Raw genomic sequence first — 20,693 nt, forward strand, 5'->3', positions numbered from 1 at the left:
TTGCAGGCATGGAAGCATTACTGCAGTGTGCTGTGCAGATCCTGCCCAGCTAGTTTTTTCCCACAGACCTGCAACCCTACCAGGCAGCAAAAGGTGTGGATGGCAGAGCAGAGAGCCTGTCAGAGAAACCACTGTGTGGCTGTGGGGTCTGGTTATGCAACAAAGTGGGAATTAGACTTTTTCTGTCCATCATTGGTTCAAATGGCAGCATGAACCCCACTTCTGCCTGACTGAAGTCAGTACAGCAGTAACTGATAGGAAAATACTAGCAAGATTTATTTCTGTGTGTGTACAACTATTCCTGATGTGGTGGCAGTAGGTATTCCAAATGAGTTGCTGCAGGTGCCCTGTGTTTTCAGACACCCTCAGCTGCTGTAAATGCGTCGCAGTCATGCACTGTGACTTTCAGTGTTTGTTCTTCACACTGACATCAAAACTGTGCCTGCTTTCATGCTTGTCTCCCAGCCGCCCATTGCAGGAGGTAACAAAAGCAGCAGTGCTGTCTCCTGAAACACATAGAAGATGAAGTGTACCTATTTTCATGAGAATATTTGTGAGGAGCTGAAGACTGAATGACTTGAGTCTGTAGTAGTAGCTGCAGTTGGCTGTCACCCTTGATATTTGGATAACAGTAAGATGACTTACTTGGGGTAAAATTGGATCTCCATGTACTTAGTTGCTCTAAATCCCAAGTAGGAATTGACAATATTCTTAAGTAAGGTGTCTTTTACTCTGTTATCTATAGTTAATGCAGTATATGTGATTGACTAGGAAAGCTGTGGTTAATTTATTTAAAACTGTAGAAACAGCAGAGCCCTCTTCCCAGCACATGCCATGTCTAGTGGCAATAATAAAAAAAAACTTAGATCTGTTTTTAATATTTTAATTCACCTTAGTTTCCTATGATTCTTTTGTTTTTCCCAAATACAAAATACTGAAAAATTACCATTTTATATGCTGCTAGAGACAAGTAATATATTGTATCCAGTTTCATTTGGTCTGTGATTCTGATGGTTTTTTTTACCTGTCTGTTAATCAGCTACAAAGACATTTTAGAAAGACATCTTCTTGTTTGACTGTTGGAATAACTTCACTGTCGTGCTGGACTGCTTCTGCCAGTAAAAGACCTAAGTTCAGTCAGTAGCACTGAACCATATTCTGCTGTCAGAATTTTGCAGTTATCCTTTATGTTTGAGCAGAATTTGATCCCATTCTTTATTTTAAAAAAAATTGTTTTCTTTTTTCTCTTTGCTACAAGGCTGCTTTTCTTACTGCATCTGTTTACCACTTGTGTTGCAGAAGTCATCATTGTAATTACCAGTGAAACCTCAAAAAAGAGGGAATCAGTCTTTTCTGTGTTTCAGGGAATTTTCATCTACAACTCTTAGGACAAAAACTAAATTAACTGCATATTTTACTGACTCTGAGGACAGATTTGGAATGGAAGCTATTAGCTGGGCATGTCTTGGCCTGAAAGTTTTTGGCAAACTAATGAGGTCAAGGAAGAAATTAAGAAAACTCAAAGGATTGATCTGTAGGAACAATTTAAGAACTCTCTAGTTAAGGTATGGAGTGATTAGAGTCATGTGATTACAATGTAAGTGTCTGGCATAAACAAGGAAATGGGGACCTGTTTAGGACAGTGGAAGAAAATGAGAAATGTAGACAGAAAAACTGAAAGCAAATTAAATGCTGAGATTATCACTTTTCATCAGAAATTGTAAACCTTACTGGTGAAGACATATCAGTTATATTAGTGGAGAAGATATGGGACTCAGTTTTCTGGGGACTTCTGTAGAGGTTCTTTGCTTTCTTTCTCATGTCCTCAAGTCTTTAATCATCAAGAGCATCTTTATAGATAATACAGATAAGTCTCTTTTCAGTGAACAATGCCAGAGTATGAATAATGCAAAAACAATCATGTTGGTATTGCTAATAGGCAGTTTGTCTTCAGAATCTTCCTACATTTGTTCAGGAAAAGTGTTTATTAAACAATTTCAAGCATATTTATAAGTTTCTTGTCTATTAGCAAACAGGCAAAAGGACCATTTCTGACTGCAAATTATTTGCTATACACATTTCAATCACATATATATTTATTTATTTTTAAAAAAGTTTTTCTCTGTTTCTGTGTAAAAAAAACCCTGGCTTATGTCATCATTGAAAATAGTGAAAAATGTTAAGTCATTTATCATTCTAATGAGAAAATAATCTCAACTGTAAACAGAAAAAGATAAGTAAGAAAACCATCAGTCTTCAGTTGTCATGCTGCTCCCTCTAGACAGCTTGTTAAGTCACATTGAAGTTAGAGAGTGTATGCCATGGAAAGACTTCTCAAGCAAATTTTGGGAAACAAACCACCAAAACTGGTATGATTTTGTTCATGTCTTTTGTTATTATGTCATGTAAAAAGCCCAGATAGAATATTAAACAGACAAATATGAAACTTCTGTATAGAGTTTGGGTATGGGACAGGAGGTTTTTCATGCACATCTAGTTTGGTTTTGCATGTTGAGGGTTAGTTCTCTCCCTTTTATCCCTCTGTGGAATTTTCCCCATTGTCATGCTAAGATACCTGTTGACTGGGCCCTGGTGACAAGGGGGAGGGGAGGGAAGAGGGAAACCCCTCGATATCCAAACATCCAGAAGAGCAGATGGAAGGCTCTGGCTCGGCCCATTTCCCCTGTGGAGTTGGGACAAGAAGGACGAACGCCACCTCAGCCCCATCCCTGCCATCCCAGCACCGGGAGCCATCCTCACTGCTGTCAGACCCTGCCCGGCTGTCTTCTCGCTGTGAACTACCAACATCCAGCACTCTGCTGAGCACCAGAACCCACACCGTGAGCGGAGGGCTCTCTCTCCATCTCTCTCTCCCCCTGGGACAGCGCTGCCATCACCCCCAGCCCTCCTGCAGCTCTGTGGGACCCGCCCGCCCCCAGCACCGGGAACTGCAGCTCAGGGAAAAGGTGCCTGCAGCCAAAAAACACTGGGACTGAGTTACTGTTCTGTTTGTGGGTAATTTCATAGCTGTTGTTGTTCTTGTTTGTCTTGTTAGATATACTAGTAAAGAACTGTTATTCCTACCCCCATATCTTTGCCTGAGAGCTCTCTTAATTCCAAATTTATAATAATCGGAAGAATCACATTTTTTTTTCAGTCCAAGGGGAAGCTTCTGCTTTCCTTGGCAAACACCTGCCTTTCAAACGAGGACATTGCATTATTCAGATAGCCCTGTTGGGATTGTGATACTCATTACAGAGTGTGTAGAGTGGACATTCGAATTAGAAAAATGGGAGTTTTAAAGTGGAAGCATACTTTAGTGCCACAAAGGTTCTTAAAGAACTGATGTAAATTTTACAAATTGATTTTTAAAAGTATCCTTCTAATAATTAAAAGTGAGGACTCGCTGTGTTGTGCAGGGAGATAGTATAACCAGTGAAGTACACTGTGGTATAATTTAAAACAATCAGCCACTTTTTAGTACTGGTAATTTCCTAACTCTTCTGTTGCTTCAGGCAGTTGTGATTGTGTGGCTGAGGGATGAGGAAAAAAGACAGCCAGAGACAAATTATGCTTAGGCTGGAATAACAGCAGAGCTGCTGGCAGCACCACAGTGTGATGGCCATGGCTGCTCCAGGAGTCAGAAATTCTCCTGCTGATTTCTGCTTGCAGATGGGGCAGTGGTTCACACTTAGGGATAGTTTGTTATCTTCAAACCAGTCCTCACAGTGGGTTAAGGAAAATGAGGGTCCCAGCTGGTAAAAGTCCCAAACCTTTACCTTTTCCTGTTTGGGCTGCAGTCTCTGTAGAGCTGTGAACCCTCACCCAGTTGTTAGGTTTGTCCTGTTCATGCCCATTTCCATGGAGGCCACTCTTATACCAGACAAGATTATGGGATGGCAATAAAAAACCTTAGTCTGTTAAAGTCAAGTTCCTCTGAGTGGTGGGCCTGGGTGGTTTCTCCAGTCTCTACCTGCCTCCAAAGTTTTTTCTTACTGCTTACTTTTTCCAGGGGGAATCTTCAGTTAAAGCCATACAGAGTTGGTTGTGAGGATTCATATTTCCTTCCACCTCTTGCTTCATTGAGTTAGGTTTAAAAATAAAATGCTTTTATTCTTAAACTTCCTTCTCCTTTGTTTTTTCAATGGTGAGCATCACTCTTCCCAGATGTCCACCTTCCTTTCCCTGTGCTTCCCTGAAATTGCTCCTCTATTTTGTTCCTTGTTAATTAATTATACTATTCTCAGCTTCAGGGTTTCTTTTTTATTCTCCTTTGGCTTCTTCAAGGTTGTGATAAAATCCCGTAACTTGTGTATCAAGAGACTTACTCCTTGTACTTGTTAGTTATCTTGCAGCATCTACTTTGTCATAGAGACCAGAAACAACACAGTAGTAAATTGCAGGCAATCCACTATTTCTAAATTACTTTGTCCTTCCATGCCATCCTCCTCCATGTTTTTTACTAGTTTTGTAAATCCTGCTGTCACCATTAAGGGCAAAAATATTTCATCTTTTCAGTAAGTAGTAAGGCATTTTAAAAGAAACTTCATAGTACAATATCAGGGCTTTATTGCCTCACTGGCCATTTATTTGAAGACATATGAAATGCTTCTGTGCTTATACAAGGAGATAAGAAAATTGAGGTAGATGAATGGGTGAATGAAAGATAAGAAATATGACTGTTAGACCTCTCTCTTCCTTAGCAGGAAAGACCTGTTAGCAGATAGTGCCTTGTATCTCTAAGTGAAATGTGACCATCAAGAAATGGGGAGGCAGCAGGGCAGTGTAGGGAGCTAAGGGCTTTTTGCTTAGCAGTTGGCAGAGCACAGCACTGTGGCTGTTGTTGACAGCAGTTGAGAAACTTAGCTAGAGGTCAGATTAAAAAAAAAATAATAAAGTGAGCCAAGAGGGAAACATCAGGAATAATTAAATTCCAATATGATTAGTTTTTATATAACCTTGTTGCAGCACATTCTCCATTGCTGGCAGGCTAAACAAAGAGGTCTCCTGATCCACATGTAAAATCTGTATGAATTTGGTTTGAATTCTTCCATCTTTTCTGTGTTTGTAGGCAACAAAACAATCAGATCAATAATGCCCATTCATCTTGCTAAGATATTCCAAAACAATCTTGAATGTGGGATAAAGAAGATAAATCTTCATTAGTATGAGAAACAGGACTGAATGAAGCACAGTGCCCAAAGCTGCATTTACACTGATAAAGAAATAGAGGAAGAAATTAGGGAGCAATTTCACCCCAAGTTAGGATGGAAAACACAAACCAGAGAATGGGATATGTCTGAAGACACATTTTAGCTCTGGAAAGTTGGCATGCAAGGATACACTGAGAGATGAAAAACCAACAAAAATCATATCAAGGTTTGTTGTTTGATTACTTGAGCATATTCATCTTCAAATAAGAGTAACCAGTTTCTTTGTCTTTCTCTTTGTTCCAACACAGTAAAACTTGGTAGTTCTTATCTTTTGCTTAAAGTTTTAGCCTGAAGTTTTCTGGAAGCTGACAGGCTGCACACATCTTTTCAACTTAGGGCAAGATTATACAGAACTCCAACCACACTAACCACTCCAACACAAAGTCAGGAGCAAGCCAAATCTCACAGAGTGAATTGCAATTAAATTGCAATTGGAAGATATTTTCCAGTGGTAAAACATTAGTGTGTCTGACCTCAGTCTGCAGCAGCAGAGCTTCCAAATAGCAATTTCCCTAAAATGGTAAAAGGTTGTGTTTTTTTCTATTTCTTTCCATGGCAATACTTCTAACACGTAAGAAAAATCTGTGCAATAGAATACGTATCTAGTTTTTCATGTAAATCTCCTTAAAATGCAGAGAATAGTGACATGATTTGGTTTGAAAATGTAATTTTAGCATGCTGTTTAGGTGAATTTGTATTTGCTGCATTTTTTTTATGTCGTGCTTTAGTTAATTGCTCTCAGTCCATACTTTATCAGTGCTAATCCAAAATTTAGGAAACAGGATTAGCCACAATGTGAGATGGATTTCAAACAAGAAAAAATTTTTATTTATGCTCAGAGGTGTAAGAAAAACAGAAGCTCAGTCATTACAGTTATACCATATTTGCATAAATGAGAGCCAAATAAATAATCTCTTTTTTTCCCCTTTGCTTCTTTGTTGGAGTGTTTTTGAGATAGAAGATACACATTAATTCATGTTTTACTTGTTTTATATCAGCTGACTTGAAGTGGTGAGGCTATAGCCTAGAAGATACTGTGATCTTTTGCGGACAGAATAACTTATCTTGCTTCCCCCCCCCCCCCCCTTTTTTTTTCTTGGTTAGTTGGTTTGGTTTTGTAGTTTGTTTGTTTGTTTTTTTGTGTTTGTTTGTTTGTTTGTTTGTGTTCCAGCTTTACAAGTGAGGAATTGTACATGTAAGTTTTCATTGTTTCAGTGATGTATAGCATGGTCTTAAACTTCATTGCTAATTTAGAGTGTTCAGTATTCAATGAATAATATATATGTCCTTTCCTCAACTATTTTAAACATGGGGTAAGAGTTGAGTGTAAATGGATGTCTTTGGTGTGGGCTTTCTCATTCTTTATGGTTCTGTATAATGATGTAGTTGGGAAAAAGGAGGCACTGCTGCTTTGCTCACCATTAATTTGCTGTTGCCAGAATAACTCAGTTTGGGACTACCTGATGCTGAGAGATGCTGTGCACTGGACTAATCTTAATGAGTTAGCAAATAGTTGTAGTACATAAGAAGGAAAAGGATTATAATAATGCAGCACTGAAAGGATGTGCAGTATGCTCACCATCACGAAGCTTATAAGTTATAATACATTTATTATAATTTTGTCTGAGACATTGCAGAAACTTCAAAATGAGTCACATTACAGATGCTTATATATCACCTTGTTTCTCCAGCATCTAGCTGTGAGCTTTGATCATGCTAACATTGATGGAAAAGCTGCTTCTCACCTTTGAACAGCTGACCTGTCTCTTGGGCAGTTTATAAAGACAGAGCCAGTATGGAGTTGGTGTCCCCACCACACCAAGGGTTCTCAGAAATATTGTCCGTGCTACATTTTTGCATGATTGTGAGATACAAGATGTGTGCTGGAAATGCATTTTAAGCCAGAACCATTCCAGGGCAGACATCTGCACACCTGCTGCCTCTGTTGTGTGGTGTGGAAAGCCCAGAGTGTCTCAGCTGCTGGTGAACTCTTGGGGTTCAGCAGCCAGGGGCTCTCTGTGCATCATCAGGATAATCCCTGCAGTCCCAGCCACCTCCCGTGTCATGTGCTGCCCAAAAATGAGAAAACAAATTTATCCCAACACCTCTTTAGGGTGACTCTGAAATACTGGAAAGCTTATCAGCAAGCTCTTTAGAAATGTTGTTTAAGAGGAACAAGGAGGTGGTGGAAAATATTTCTCTCTGAACAGAAATGTCCAGGAGACCACACAAAACAAAGGATTCATCAGCAATCTTACTTAGGGTGGCTGCACATTGAGATGTCTAACTGTGATAAAAGGTGCCTATGGTAATAAAATCCCCTCCAGTTCCCTTTTTTTATGGGGAACAGGCCTGTGCTGCCTGCTGGGGTCTCATGGCCACAGAAACCTGCTGTGATAGATGGATGCATGAAAATTAGGCAAATAGTTTGTGACTATTGAGTGTCCTTTTAAAATAGTGCCTTTTAGGAGATGGAAAGTTATATGACTTGAAAACATGACAAAGAGCCTTAATATATTAAAATAATTTTCTAATTGTGTGTATTTCTGGAGATTCTTGCACTACTTGCCAATAAATTGCATGGGATTTTGGGTTTTCTTTCAGATGTTTCAGTTACTCATTTGAAACAGTACACAAAACACTGTAATAAACACCTGGTGTCTGATGGATGGTTGCAAGTGCTTTAAAAGTTCTTTGCAATTAGATGAATCTAATGGAAAGTCCATCATAAAAGATGAATTTAAAAAAAATAGTAGTAATATGTAGTTTTGCCAAAAGCTTTTTCCTGCATGAAAAGGCTACTTTTCCCTCCCCCATTGCCCCACTTTTTGTCTACATATAGATGTGTGGGAGAGATAGAGGAAGCATGATGACTCTGGAAAGTCTGTGTCCTTGGGAGGTGGAAGGTGAGGGGGACTCCAGCCTCCCTGTTTTTTTGGTGTTTTGTTGTTGTTTTTTTTTTAATTTTTTTAATTGAGCCGTGAAGATAATAATTCAGGTATTTGGAAGTACTTCCAAGATTACTTATTAAATATCTCCTGGAATAATTTCTGAATTTCTATGAAGAAGGTGGGGGGTTTTTTCCACCAGTAAAAATATTTTTGCTTCTATTATTTTAAAATATAAGTATTCAAAATTCAGTTTCAGGGACATCCCATAACAATATAATACAAGTCTTCATTTAATATAATTTGCCTTTCAGAATTTCTTGGAGAATGCAATGAAATTTAATTCCTTTATAAATTTACTATATGACCATGTATTCAATATGTTATTGCCCTGAAAAACACATTTATTGCTATGTAAGTCTAGAGCGATATTTTGAGAGCAAGAATTTGAATAAAATTTGTTATAAAGCTACTTATGAAAAGTAAATTACTGGGATGAGTAGTGAACCCTTCTGGGGTTCCTGAATGGTCTGTAAATAACAGGTAGTATTCACAAATGGGAGAGGCTGGAGTTTAGTCCTAAGTGTTTTCACTGCAAGTGGTGCAAATGCATCCTTACTGTAGACCTTAATATTAATTACTATGGCTAAACCTAATTTATATTTCTATTGCAAAAAATTACAGCTAAACTGTACAGTAAAAGGGTACTTATACTACTGGGTGCATGAATTAATAAGATCATTAATTATAATTCAGGTAGTATTGGGAATCAAGAAGGTGACAGGGATATTCTGGGGAGGAGATTTTGTTATTTCTGAGTCTCAGTCTTCTACAGCTACCTTTAGCCATGTCATTGTTCCATTTTGCTCTGGGTTGTTCTCTAGGTATGTTATGGACCTCAGAGTGGCACACTGGTAACTGTGTATTAGGCAGTTTGATGTGATTTTAATTGCAAACTGTATTATAATTTTATCTGCTCTGCAGCTGTGCTGCTATTCCCCCTTGGAACAACCTGCTTTTCATTTTTTTGTGAGCAGATTTGTTACTGATTTCAGAGCTATATGTGTAAGAATAAAAAATTCTGATCAATAATGATTTCTTGGAAGAGACAACATTGTGTAATTGAATGCTTATAGAAATAACATAATACAATACTTTGAGTAGAAGGTTCTTTTGAAGAAAATAAGCTTGAATGGGGAATTTTATTTGTGGTATGTTTGCACTATACTGAAAATCATTTCTTTTTTGGCTACATACAAGGCACATCCTCCAGTGTCAGCGTAAATAAAAAATAGCAGTGTAGCATATTTCACACTGGACACTGCAGTTCAGATTAGAAATCTGCTGTGTCAGCTCTTCTACAAACAGAGAGGAATTATCTTAGAGACATTCTTTGTCGATACCACAATCCATTGTATATTACAACATAACAGACTTTTCTTGCTCTCATTTGAGATAAATTACTAAATAGTGCACTTTAAAAACAAAATACTGTAAAAGGCCAACTTTTAAAGGGATAACAATGAAAGAATTTCTGACCAAAGAGAGTAAAGGAGCAGAATGAAACTTTGGGAGATGGTGGTAGAGAGGGAAACCCTGCCAGGCAAAGAGTTGATAAAATCCCAAGATTTTATAATCTGGGGAAAGATAATGCTAGAGACAAACACAGATGCAGGCAGGAAGGGCAGAAGCAAATGGTAAAACCATTACTCAGACCACACCTAAGCTTTCATCAGTTCTGTTCCAGGAGCCAAGAAACTCAAGAGCCATGGAGAAATGTGAGTGATTTGATGGAAAATGATAGGCAATGCCTTTTTGAGCCCCAAATACTTGATCAAGGTGGAGATGGCTTTGTCAGTGCAGTCTGTGCTGTTTTATCCCTGGTAATTCAGGCAATTTAGGCAGTGGCTAAGCACAGTTGTGTCCCACCTCTTTGGAGAATTTGCCCTCCACACCAAGCCAGGCTGCCAGCACTAGCAGGCAGTGCTAACTACAAGCACCAAAGAAATTTCCTTTTTTCCTCAGTTCCTAGTGGAACTGGCAGCACTGGCAGACCCACTGCCAGTACTCCAGCCAGTGATTTTGGGGCTGGTCCGAGAACATTTCCCTGCATGTCATGGGACTCAGCTCTTAATCTCAGACAAAACCACCAAGCCATTCTTATTTCCATCTGCTTCAGTGATGATGGTAGAAGTTTTAAGGACTTAAAGTTCAATTTTTATCTGGAACAGAACTTACTCTTTTTGGAATAACTCTTATTTGCAAAAAAAGGCAATATGCTGATGGTAGCAAGTTTGTATTTGCCAGTCTCAACAACAAACACCACTTCCTGGAAGTATCTGTTCTATGATGTAATGCTGATAGGTCAATTAAATTTTAATTCAGAAGAGCAAACACCCTGCCTAACATAGGAGTGAAAATGTTGGTGAAATTTTTGGTGAAAAATCCATAATGAAAGAAACCAAATCAATTCCAGATCTGGTTGCTTTACAAAACATACAAACAAACATATGCGCGCGCGCACACACACACACACACACACACACACACACATGAAACCTCAAAAAATAAACAGCAAAAAAACCCACCCCAAAAAGACTCCACATCAAGAATAGCAAGCTATATTTAAACACTCATGTGTAAAACATTTCTGGGGTAAAATTTTCATTTTACATTAAAATGAGATGAGGGACCTTTAGAGAATTGTTTGGCTACATTACCATTTTTAATTTGAAAGAAAATTAAAAGAACAAAGCACAAAGTAGATTAAACTAGCCAGAAAGTCTAATGCACTACTGCTTTTATAGTTGAAAACAGGCAGAAAGAGGCAACTCAGCTATATTCAAATGGTTACAGTTTTGATGATAATAGCACAACTTCCAGCTGTTAAATGGCCTAATACAATATCTTATCCACTGTTGGCTTTAAGGTTCTTTTACAAAGCAATTAAAATAAAAGGCCCAAAGCAGAGAGCACAGAAACACATGAGTAAATAAAGATTCTGCACTGCAGCCCATGGGGCAGGACCCAAGCTGCAGGAAGGAAAAAGTGTGAGGAGGAAGGAATAGCAGAAAGAATGTGCTACGAACTGACAACAACCTCCCATCCCCATCTTGCTGTGCCACTTGGGGTGGGGAGTGAGGTAGATGAGTCAGGAATGAAGAACTGAAGCTGAACTTGGGAAGAAGGGGGAGAGGACGGTGGAATTTTTAATTGTTTCAATTTGCCTTTGCTTCTCACTAAACAAATCTACTTTAGTTGCCAGGAAATGAAAATAATTTTCCCCCAGCTAAGTCTGCTTTTTACTATGATGGTAACTGGTGACCAGTCTCCCTGACTTTTCTCAACAGCCAGGCCTTTGCATTGTATTTTCTCCCCTGTCCTGTTGAAGAAGGGGTGTGAGTGGCTGGCCAAAATAAACCCACCTCACCATGGTCAGTATTTTAAACTATTCATTTAAATTTGCTTTCTGCTTTTCTATTAATCATCAACACCACATTAAGACTCCCAACCCACAAAAGTTCCTTAATTTTTACAGACCAGAAAATTTTTACATGTCATGTTTGTAGACCATGGAAGTGGAGTAGTAATCCAAAAGAACACAGTGAATCTTAAAAAACCATTGTTTTTAAAAGATTCAAGTGTACATTCTACTAAATTGGACAATTTAGGGTATCCAGAGTTTTATATATGAATATAGGACAGATAGCACAGATGATGCTCAAAACTAGAGCAAGACATGATTCAGTTGCAGCATGTCAAAACAGAAACACTGCTGAGATGATCAGTTGAAAAAACAAAGGCAGAGAAAGTCCATGAAAAGGGACTAATAAAGGGAAATGAGAAGCTGAAGTCTCTCAGAATAATTTCACTTTTGTGAAGGCCAGAATGTTTCTTGCCACTTATTCAAGATCCCTGTTCAAATATGACTCTGTCCCATGATGAGACAGGCTTGAAGTCTCTAGTCAACAATTTGTAAGACTTTCCAAGCGTCTCTATTTGGAATTTGTTTCTGAATCCATCTGGTATCTGCTAGTGGGAATGACAGTATCTGCAGTGAAAAAGGGTACTGAAGCATGGTGAAATAGGTGTCCTCAGACTGTTTTAAAAATGTAAGTGAGCCTGTATAAAGGTAATAAGACAATGCAGCTGTACCCAGAACTCCATTTTAAATGCTTATACTTATATAAGTTAACTCGCTTGTTTATATAGTTTCCAAAGTTTCAATGAAATGTATCTGCACCAAAGAAAATCACTCAGCATCATTACTACTATTGGTGTCTACCACAGTGCAAGGAAAAAAAAAAAAGTGTTCTCATTTCTAGTGACTAGAAAGACAAATAAAGCATGAATCAAAGACCTATCTTCAAAGCATTTTGAAGATAGGTCTGAGAGACTCCTATATTTGACACCAGGATGACAAAGTTAATTGCCAGTTTTCATTACAGCCCACAATTTTAAATCAACAGAAGCAAAATTTAAGTGTTCAAACCTTATTCACCTGTCACAAATACGGTTCAAGAAGTTCAACTCCAGAGAAGTACAAAGAGCCTTGAAGCTTCATAACTGCAAATGTCATCAGGTAGGACAGTACAGAAATCATAATTCCTTTCCTCTGCCTTATATTGAAGGAATTTAAAGAATTACCAAGGGTGTACTCTTTGTCTTGTACAATATCCCATAAACCCATTCTGAAAAGCTGAGACTGATGAAGTTCAGAAAACACCTACTGCCTTCTTGGTTGCTTGCTTCTGGCTGGGTGTATAGGAAAAAATCTTTCATTAAATGTAACAGAAACACTGTGAGTCCACTTTAGTCTTGTTGAAATTAAGTATTTCTGGGCTATCCCCCACCCCGATCAATTAACAAAAAAATCAAAACAAAACAAAACAAAACAAAACAAAAAACAAACAAACAAAAAACCCCAAACAACAAATTTCTGGACACAAATAAATGCTTGTAATAGAGCAAAGTTCCTTTTAACAGATTACCTTAGTAAGAGACACCAAAACCCCTCAGTTTGAATGAAATTTTGTCCAAACCAGGAAAAATTATAGGGCTTCATTATTTTGTTTGGTTGATCCTAGAAAAACCACAGTCACCTTCAGTACTTGCTCTCTTACAGATACTACTTCATCCAAAAATTTCAAGACAGGTAAGGACTTACTCTACTAACCAAACTTTTAGTATCACTGCAGCCCTTGGTAAAGGAAAAAATATGGATTGGCTTCTCTATACTTTACAGGCACTCATGGTTAGCAGCACAAGTACAATCCCAAGAGCAATTAACAATGCAAAACATGTGTTCCTGCAAAACTCTTTCTGTATTCTGTATCATTCTGTATTCTGTATTATACTGTATTCTTTATTCTGTTCTTTCTTGTTACAGAAGTCATCACAGTTGCCACCACAATAACTAAATTTACTGATACAAATAAGGCGATTTGGTCTGTCTAGGACTGTTTCAGATTGACAGATCAACACTCTAAAACAAAGGAGAAACTTCTCTCACAGTGTAAATATAAAAACTCTCCTATTACACTGCCACAAAATACCACAGAGGAACTTGGCAGTGCCTGGCACTGAGCAGATAAATACTGCCACTAAGTAGATAAATGCACCACATAGACCTGGCCCCAGCTAGGGACAGCATGGACACATTTAAAATGGGTTCAAAGCTGTATTGGACATTTTAAAAAAAGCTAGAGTAGTATATTCTAAATCACCAAGTTGCCAACATCTGTACCCTCTGATTTCTAAAACATCCCTTAAAATTTGTAAGTTTTCTTCATTTTTAAGTGGTTATGCAGAATCACCCAGTGACATTGAGTTGGTAATCACATCTGCATAAAACTTTGAACTCAGAAGGTTATCAGAGCTCTTAAAAACGATATCTCACAAACCCCCAAAACTGTGTGCAAACAATTTATGGGGAAGGAAAAGTGAAGCTGCTTAGTACAACAGAATAAAATGTCCACTTGGCAACATAAGAAACAAGAACAATGCAAAAGATGCAGTAGTCAAAAAAGAAAAGAGAAAAAAGAAGTTCCAAAGTGCACACAGCCCCAGGCACCAGCTATTGCATCAGCTCCAAGTCAGAGAAAAACTTTAAGCAATGACTGGTCATAGACTGCTCACTTGTCTTTTGCCTGGAGTTTCAAATGGAGTTTATTCCCTGCTCTCCCCCCCCCTCCCCCAACCCCTCAGCTCTGATCCCACTTATGTTCCAAAGAAATTGGAATTTAATTGAAATAGTTAGACCACCTTACAGCTTTTTCTTGAAGGTTAAAGAGCACAGATCTCAATTACTGTACATTTGAAAATGTCAGTCAAACTAAATGCCAGAGCATAAAGAAAATGAAATAAACACCAAACACATAGAAAAATGAAGTCAAGAAGCATAAAGGCTGAATATCACTTTTCCTGAGCTTCATGTTATTTCTCATTGGGCTTCTCTTAGGGCAAGCTCATAAAGAGATCATAGAATGGATTTCAAGGACATCACCTTTGCAACAGCTGCCAACCTCCTCTCATACATCAAACACACACATTGCTACCAGCTCGTGCACAGTCACCTGCTCCAAGCTTTGTTTGTGGAAGCTCAAGCAAATTCTCTGAGTCAGGAGTATCCAGCAGTGAATTCTGGCTCTCTCCAGCTTCAAGGCATCCACCCTTCTGATGGTCAGGCCACCACTGCACCAAATCCTTCAGCACCGTGTGTGTACCCTGCAGTTCTTCTGACACAACCATAAGTCGGTCCTCAGAGGCACTGACATCCATCATCAGCATCTGCCAGCCCCACATACAATGCACTCTTCCTCCCAGGAAAATGTATGAACAGCTGCTCAGCTATCTTAAATGTATTTGTTAATGTTGAACAGGTAACAATTAGTCCCACACCTGCAAGGATGTAGCAACTATGTCACTTTTATGTGCTGCTGGTTCTTCTATTCAGGACTCGTCCTCTCACATGAACTGCCACAAACTCCTACAAAAAGTTTATGCTACTCTGCATCATGGCAAATTTTCCAGTAGGATCTTAAGTGTGAGCACACAAATAGATATTATAAGGAATATACAGTAATGTACAGACATTCAACCATCCATTGGTCAACAGGAAAAGAAAATGGGAATTGACTTATCAATGGGTAAATGACAGAGATATCCCAAAGAACCAAGACACCCCAGTTTAAACACAACAGAGAGAAGTGAATAACAGGACTGAATGCAAATATGTGCATTTGTAAGGAATTTTTAAAAGCTGTATGACAAGGAGTCACTGTACTCAGTTTTGTACTCTATGAGTATAAAGCAGACTTACTGCTTTCAATTCTTTAAGGTATCCAATTACTTTAATTTCTTTAAGGTGTCAGGATATACAGTTAATATGAAAAATATAATTTTGTTTCTTCTGAGTTCCAAATTAATAAATAATTAAACTGAGAAGCAATACTAAGAGATTTAAGGATTAAAGATTTATTACATTTGCTATTTATTAAAATTTCTCTGCTCGGATTTAATACAAAGTGGATATTTATCAGCCGAAAGCTGTGTTTAATTTTCTTCCCTACAAGATCTTTTATTCCAGTCCAAGCTAATAAATAGCTTGTCAGAAATTCATATTTGTCTGACATGAAGAGCTTTAGACACTTAATTTGATATGTCACACCCAAAGACTTAAATTTTATTAGATTGCACTTTTCAAAAATTGCAATCTATAAATGGAATTATAAATTGAGAATTGAAATTTTGGGCATGGGGGACAACTTTGAAAAATGTTAATTTTCAATAACTTTTTTTAGAAAAAATGGATTTTAACTTGTGTACAGTGAATAATGAAATAAACTTCAGACATGCTCTGGAGCTAGTCTGGTCAGCACAGGGGTATTAGCTCCCCAAACTTAGAACAGAATTGCACTGCAGGAGGTTTCCACAGGAATTTCTGATTAGCACAGACTTTAAGGACTAAATTAATTTCCAGTGGCTGACTGCTTAAGTCCTTGAGACATTGGTTCAGATACTGAGTAAAATGTAACATGCCATCCTGGAATGCCTGCCACACTGCAGGTCAACATAGTCTCAGCACAGCCACAGACAATAGACTATTAGAGACATCTATCAAGTAATCCTGCAGCTAGAAGCACACCTCCCTGTCATTAGGTAATTTCCTTGTTTACAAATTCTGTTCAGCTGGCAACATCTGCATCTGCACACTGACACAGGCTCCAGCATGGGCAGGGCTGGGACCACCAGTTCCACAGCCCCTTGTCTCTGGCAGCTCCCCACTTCTCACTCTGCAGGACAGCCCACTGTGCCACTGGAGAATCTCCAGAGGTTTCAGTTTCCAAGTACAACAGAAACCAAAGGAATCCATCTTCAGTATCTGTGATTGTTGAGAAACCTGACTGTTTTTGAAACTGCTTTCTGTTAGCAAAAGGAAAGCAATAAAAAAAGTATTTCTAGATCTGTGCAAGGGACTGTGGTGAGCTCTTCGAGACAAAACCCAATTTTGCAGTTTTCTAGGAAAGGCAATGGGTTTGATCTCAAACTGGGAACAAAAGTAAAATAAAAATTAAAAATATGAGTGTTTTTATAACATTAAATTGCATGCTTCTGTCAGGTGACATTGTTTTTTTTAAAGATACACAAAAGATAGATCATGGTAAAAAACACTTCTGGGGTAAAAATGAAAGCATTTTTGCAATGTCAGAACAAATGTCTTTCCCTTTATTTTCTCCTACAAAGTCAATATTTCAGTAAGACTGGTACTTTGATTTGGTTTAAGGAGTGTGGATAAACATTTTAAATTGCATTCTAGAGCTGAAAATATCTGGCTCAGTTCTCTTTCTTGGCTATGATTCTGTGTGCATCCTTGTCCTTAAGATTTGTCAGCCAGACCATAACATGAAGTAGCCCTTCTTTGGTTCAGTTTTGTGCATACCACTTCTCCTGGAAAGTTACTTTGGATAAATCAAGAAACTATGGTGTGAAATATAAGTGAAAGATGGGAATATAACTGTCTGGTAGACTAAAGATAAAATCAGAAATAACAGAAGTTTGGCAATATAAGTATTTTTATATATAGAAGTATTTAATAAATATTTTATAATTTAAAATTTTTAAAAATCTCATGAAAAGGATTTGTGAAGTGCCAAAACTGAGGTTATCTATTATAATTCTGCTATAGATCCATACCAAATTAGCAAAATACCTCTCATGCCAGTTATCATTAAATAGTCTTGCCTTTACATCTTTACATGCACATGCATTCCTTACTGCTCCTCAGAGCATTTATTTATTGATGGGGACTGTGTCAAGGCAAGAAAATTAGATTATCTGTTATGTTAAAAATATTAAAACCCAATTTCCATATTGTTGTTAGTTGATTGTACTGTTTAAGTTCCCAGTAGGAACTTTAATTTTGTGCATATTTTTAAAAAACATTCTTTTCAAGCAAAGGTTTGGAGAAGGAGTTGTTTTTGAATTCTGACTATCCGGACTATTCACTATGACCTAAGGAGAAATGTCTTTTGGAAACTAAACTTTATGCTTAGCCTTTCCTATTGTGTTTTCCTTTCAGCAGAGAAAGGATGCACAAAGGTAGTTTCAGTGGGTTTAGGAAACAGATGATAGCATGCAAAGCCCCATGTTTATATGCACTTTGGTGTTTTGACCTTTATTTAATGGTGTTTTTTGAAAACTTCATAGCAGGTCAGTGAAGAGGCATACTCAGTGTTTGAGGTCAGCAAGTGAAAACAGAAGAGGGTCATATGCCCCTTATTGTGTGTGTGGGTGAGGGTTTGTATCTATTTATTTGAAATTTTCTTAGCTGGTCTTCAAAGGAGCTAAAAAAAAAAAAAGAAAAATGAGGCAACATTATCTAATCAAAGCTGCTCAGTCAACTAATGACGTCAAGTAGTAACCTTCACTTTCTCACCAGATTTCCTTTCGACTGTAAGCTATTTAATACAGCTAAAAATTACCTCATCCATCATAGCAATGTAGTCTTTTTCTGTGTTTCACTATGCAGGGGGTTTATCAGCACTGGGCATGGGAATGAGTTGAAGAATAATTTCTTCTTTAATTGAATTTGCAAATTGAAATGTAGGGGGGAGAAAGGGGGAGCAGTGGGCTGTGCTGGCACCAGGCCAGCAGCCCAAGTTGTCACTCCCTGTGAACAAAATGTGCTTTCATCACTGCACAGACCAGGTGCCAGGGTAAGGAATAAACGTGTTCAGTACTCAGTTAGTTGTGTCTAACATGAATTTTGAGCTACAACAATAATTTAGAATAGAAACATGACCTGCATGTGGTCACGCTCCGTGCTGACTTGACTGCTGTGTCTGAGAAAGATGATTGCACTGTGTGATGAGAACGGGTGTCAGGTGTTATCATGGGGAAATAAAAGCACTTATTACCTTGTGGTGTGATTTGTTCATATGACCTTGCTGTTGGAAAGAATAATTTTGCCTTCTGGTATCGTTCTCAATAGCGTGTTGCTTCTTCCTGCTGTTTTCAGGAAAATTAATGAGGCTGCTTGGGATACTCTTCAGTGACTGATGTGCACATAGATAATTCTAACAGGTGTCATTCTCAATTCAATTCTCAACATTGTAGAGAATAATGTGGTATTGCTTTTGTGAAAGGGAAGCTGGTAATTGTCAAATACTCAAAAATTAGCAGTTAAATAGCAGATGGCATGTCCTTGCAGTAGCAACATCTTTTTTTGTTGTTTTTCTTGTTGCTTATGCCAGTCTAGAATATGAGAATCACAGATTTGTTTTTTCCTCAGAATATGGCGGCATGGGTTTGGACTTCTCCTATAATATTGCAGTGGCAGAAGAGCTGGGAAATATCCGTTGTGGAGGTATTCCCATGGCTATTGGAGTGCAAGCTGGCATGGCTACCCCTGCTCTTACAAGGTAATTTTCAGAAAGTTTGGTTTAGCCTAAAACCCAATTGTCATGAGTAGAAAAAAACAATACTGTGTAGATTTACTATCTACCTGCTATTCAGTAATGCCTGAAGAAAAAAACTACTCTCTACTTCTCTCAGCTTGCTTTAGGGGAGAAAATAGTTTTTCATTTAATTTCTTTTTTTAATGCTAGAGATATATTAATTATATGTTAAAGCATAAACCTTGTTGAGTAGTAGATGTTACGTTTACAAACACAGAATCTTGGTGCCACAACCAATTAAAAAAAAATTAATTCCTGAATCCAGTTTGTTCATGTGTGTCTTTTTTCTTATATCCCAGTGCAGTAATACTAAGGATGCAATTAGTTGTAATGATTAAGATCAGTCTACTTCTGCTTTATAATTTACTTGCTACTTTTCCAGCTTTGCAAGGTGTCGGTCCTGAAGTTGTAGCACATATATCATGCTTCCTAAATACACCCATTCTAGATAATTTATCATTTTTCTTTTTCTCAGCAGCTATGTCTGTGTTCCCATTTTAATCACTTACTACCATTCAGGCTCCTGCATTTTCTTAATCTGATATGTTGGGGTTTTTTCCTCCCTCAATAAAAGTGACAGTTACCAACTTCTTCATGTTTTTGCAGACATTCTGTGTCATAACAGCAGTCCTGGCTGATCCAGAAGTCCTGGCTGATCCAGCAGTTTGCCTCTGGAATATGGGTGCACCTAAAATTCTGGAAGATAAGGGTGGGAATTAAATGCTACTAATTATGTTGAAATTGGGAATTTCTCTGCACTAAACAGATACACAAGAAGGGAAATTTTACTCAGAAGTAAATCTTCGGGATTTTTTTTAGTCATTTTAAGACGATTGAATTTTTCCCCCTCAGTTTCTCAGAAAAATGCCTGTAATTCTACTGTAGAGTCTGGAATATAAGTTCTATTCCCTTGACATCTGCTTATCCTGCTGTATGTGTGACTTCAGAGATCTCAGCTACAACAAAATTTTCTTGAAGTTTTCTTCTCCTTTTTTTAATGTACCAAAAGCTTGATAAATGCATGGAGTTCAGTATGTCTGTTGCAACAGTGGCTTAGCTATAGTCCAACTGAGAATAAGAATAGTATTTTAAAAGACTTCAGACAGTACTACCTTCCCCCATGACAGCCTTTTATTCAGGGGTTTAAAGAAAATCTGTGGGTAAAAGAAAATGGAATTTTGTTCCATTTTACTTTTTTGGCCTTCTGTTACTCTGTTCTGCTGTAGTAAAACAGTGAATGTTTGTATATTTGTGCTAGTGAAATCCTGCAGTGGAAGTTCTTCAAAAATAAGAGTGAATTTGTTGTTAACTTGATGGAAACTGTAACTGAATTTGTATCTGCATTGTCAAATTTTTCCTTCACTGCTAAGCCAATTCCACTGGCTATTTATACAGTACAATGCCCACCACACACACGTAAAAGTGAAACTTGGTAATGAAAAGAGAAAGCTGGTTTCTACAGGAAATTTTGCCTGTGTACACATTTACCTTATGGTGTATAGTGGGAGGGCCAGCTGCTTGTCCTGGGTCATGGATTCAAATGGCACCCATGTCCTGGATAGTTTCTTTAAAAATATCTGAGTACTGTGGAAATTCTAAGCACATTTGTAGAGATAAATCAAATTTTACATCTT

At 37.9% G+C, this 20,693-nt stretch overlaps 1 protein-coding gene across 1 annotated transcript in view; it reads left to right on the plus strand.

Annotated features, from left to right (window-relative positions):
* LOC134053088 (probable acyl-CoA dehydrogenase 6) overlaps positions 1 to 20,693 on the plus strand; it is a 76,800-nt gene that overhangs the window by 27,713 nt on the left and 28,394 nt on the right. Inside the window, exon 3 of the mRNA XM_062507921.1 lies at positions 18,894 to 19,023. Coding sequence (XP_062363905.1) covers positions 18,894 to 19,023 — 130 coding nt within the window. The remainder of the gene's footprint in view (positions 1 to 18,893; positions 19,024 to 20,693) is intronic.

The sequence above is a fragment of the Cinclus cinclus genome, chromosome 1 (assembly GCF_963662255.1).
Source record: "Cinclus cinclus chromosome 1, bCinCin1.1, whole genome shotgun sequence".
Classification (NCBI taxonomy): domain Eukaryota; kingdom Metazoa; phylum Chordata; class Aves; order Passeriformes; family Cinclidae; genus Cinclus; species Cinclus cinclus.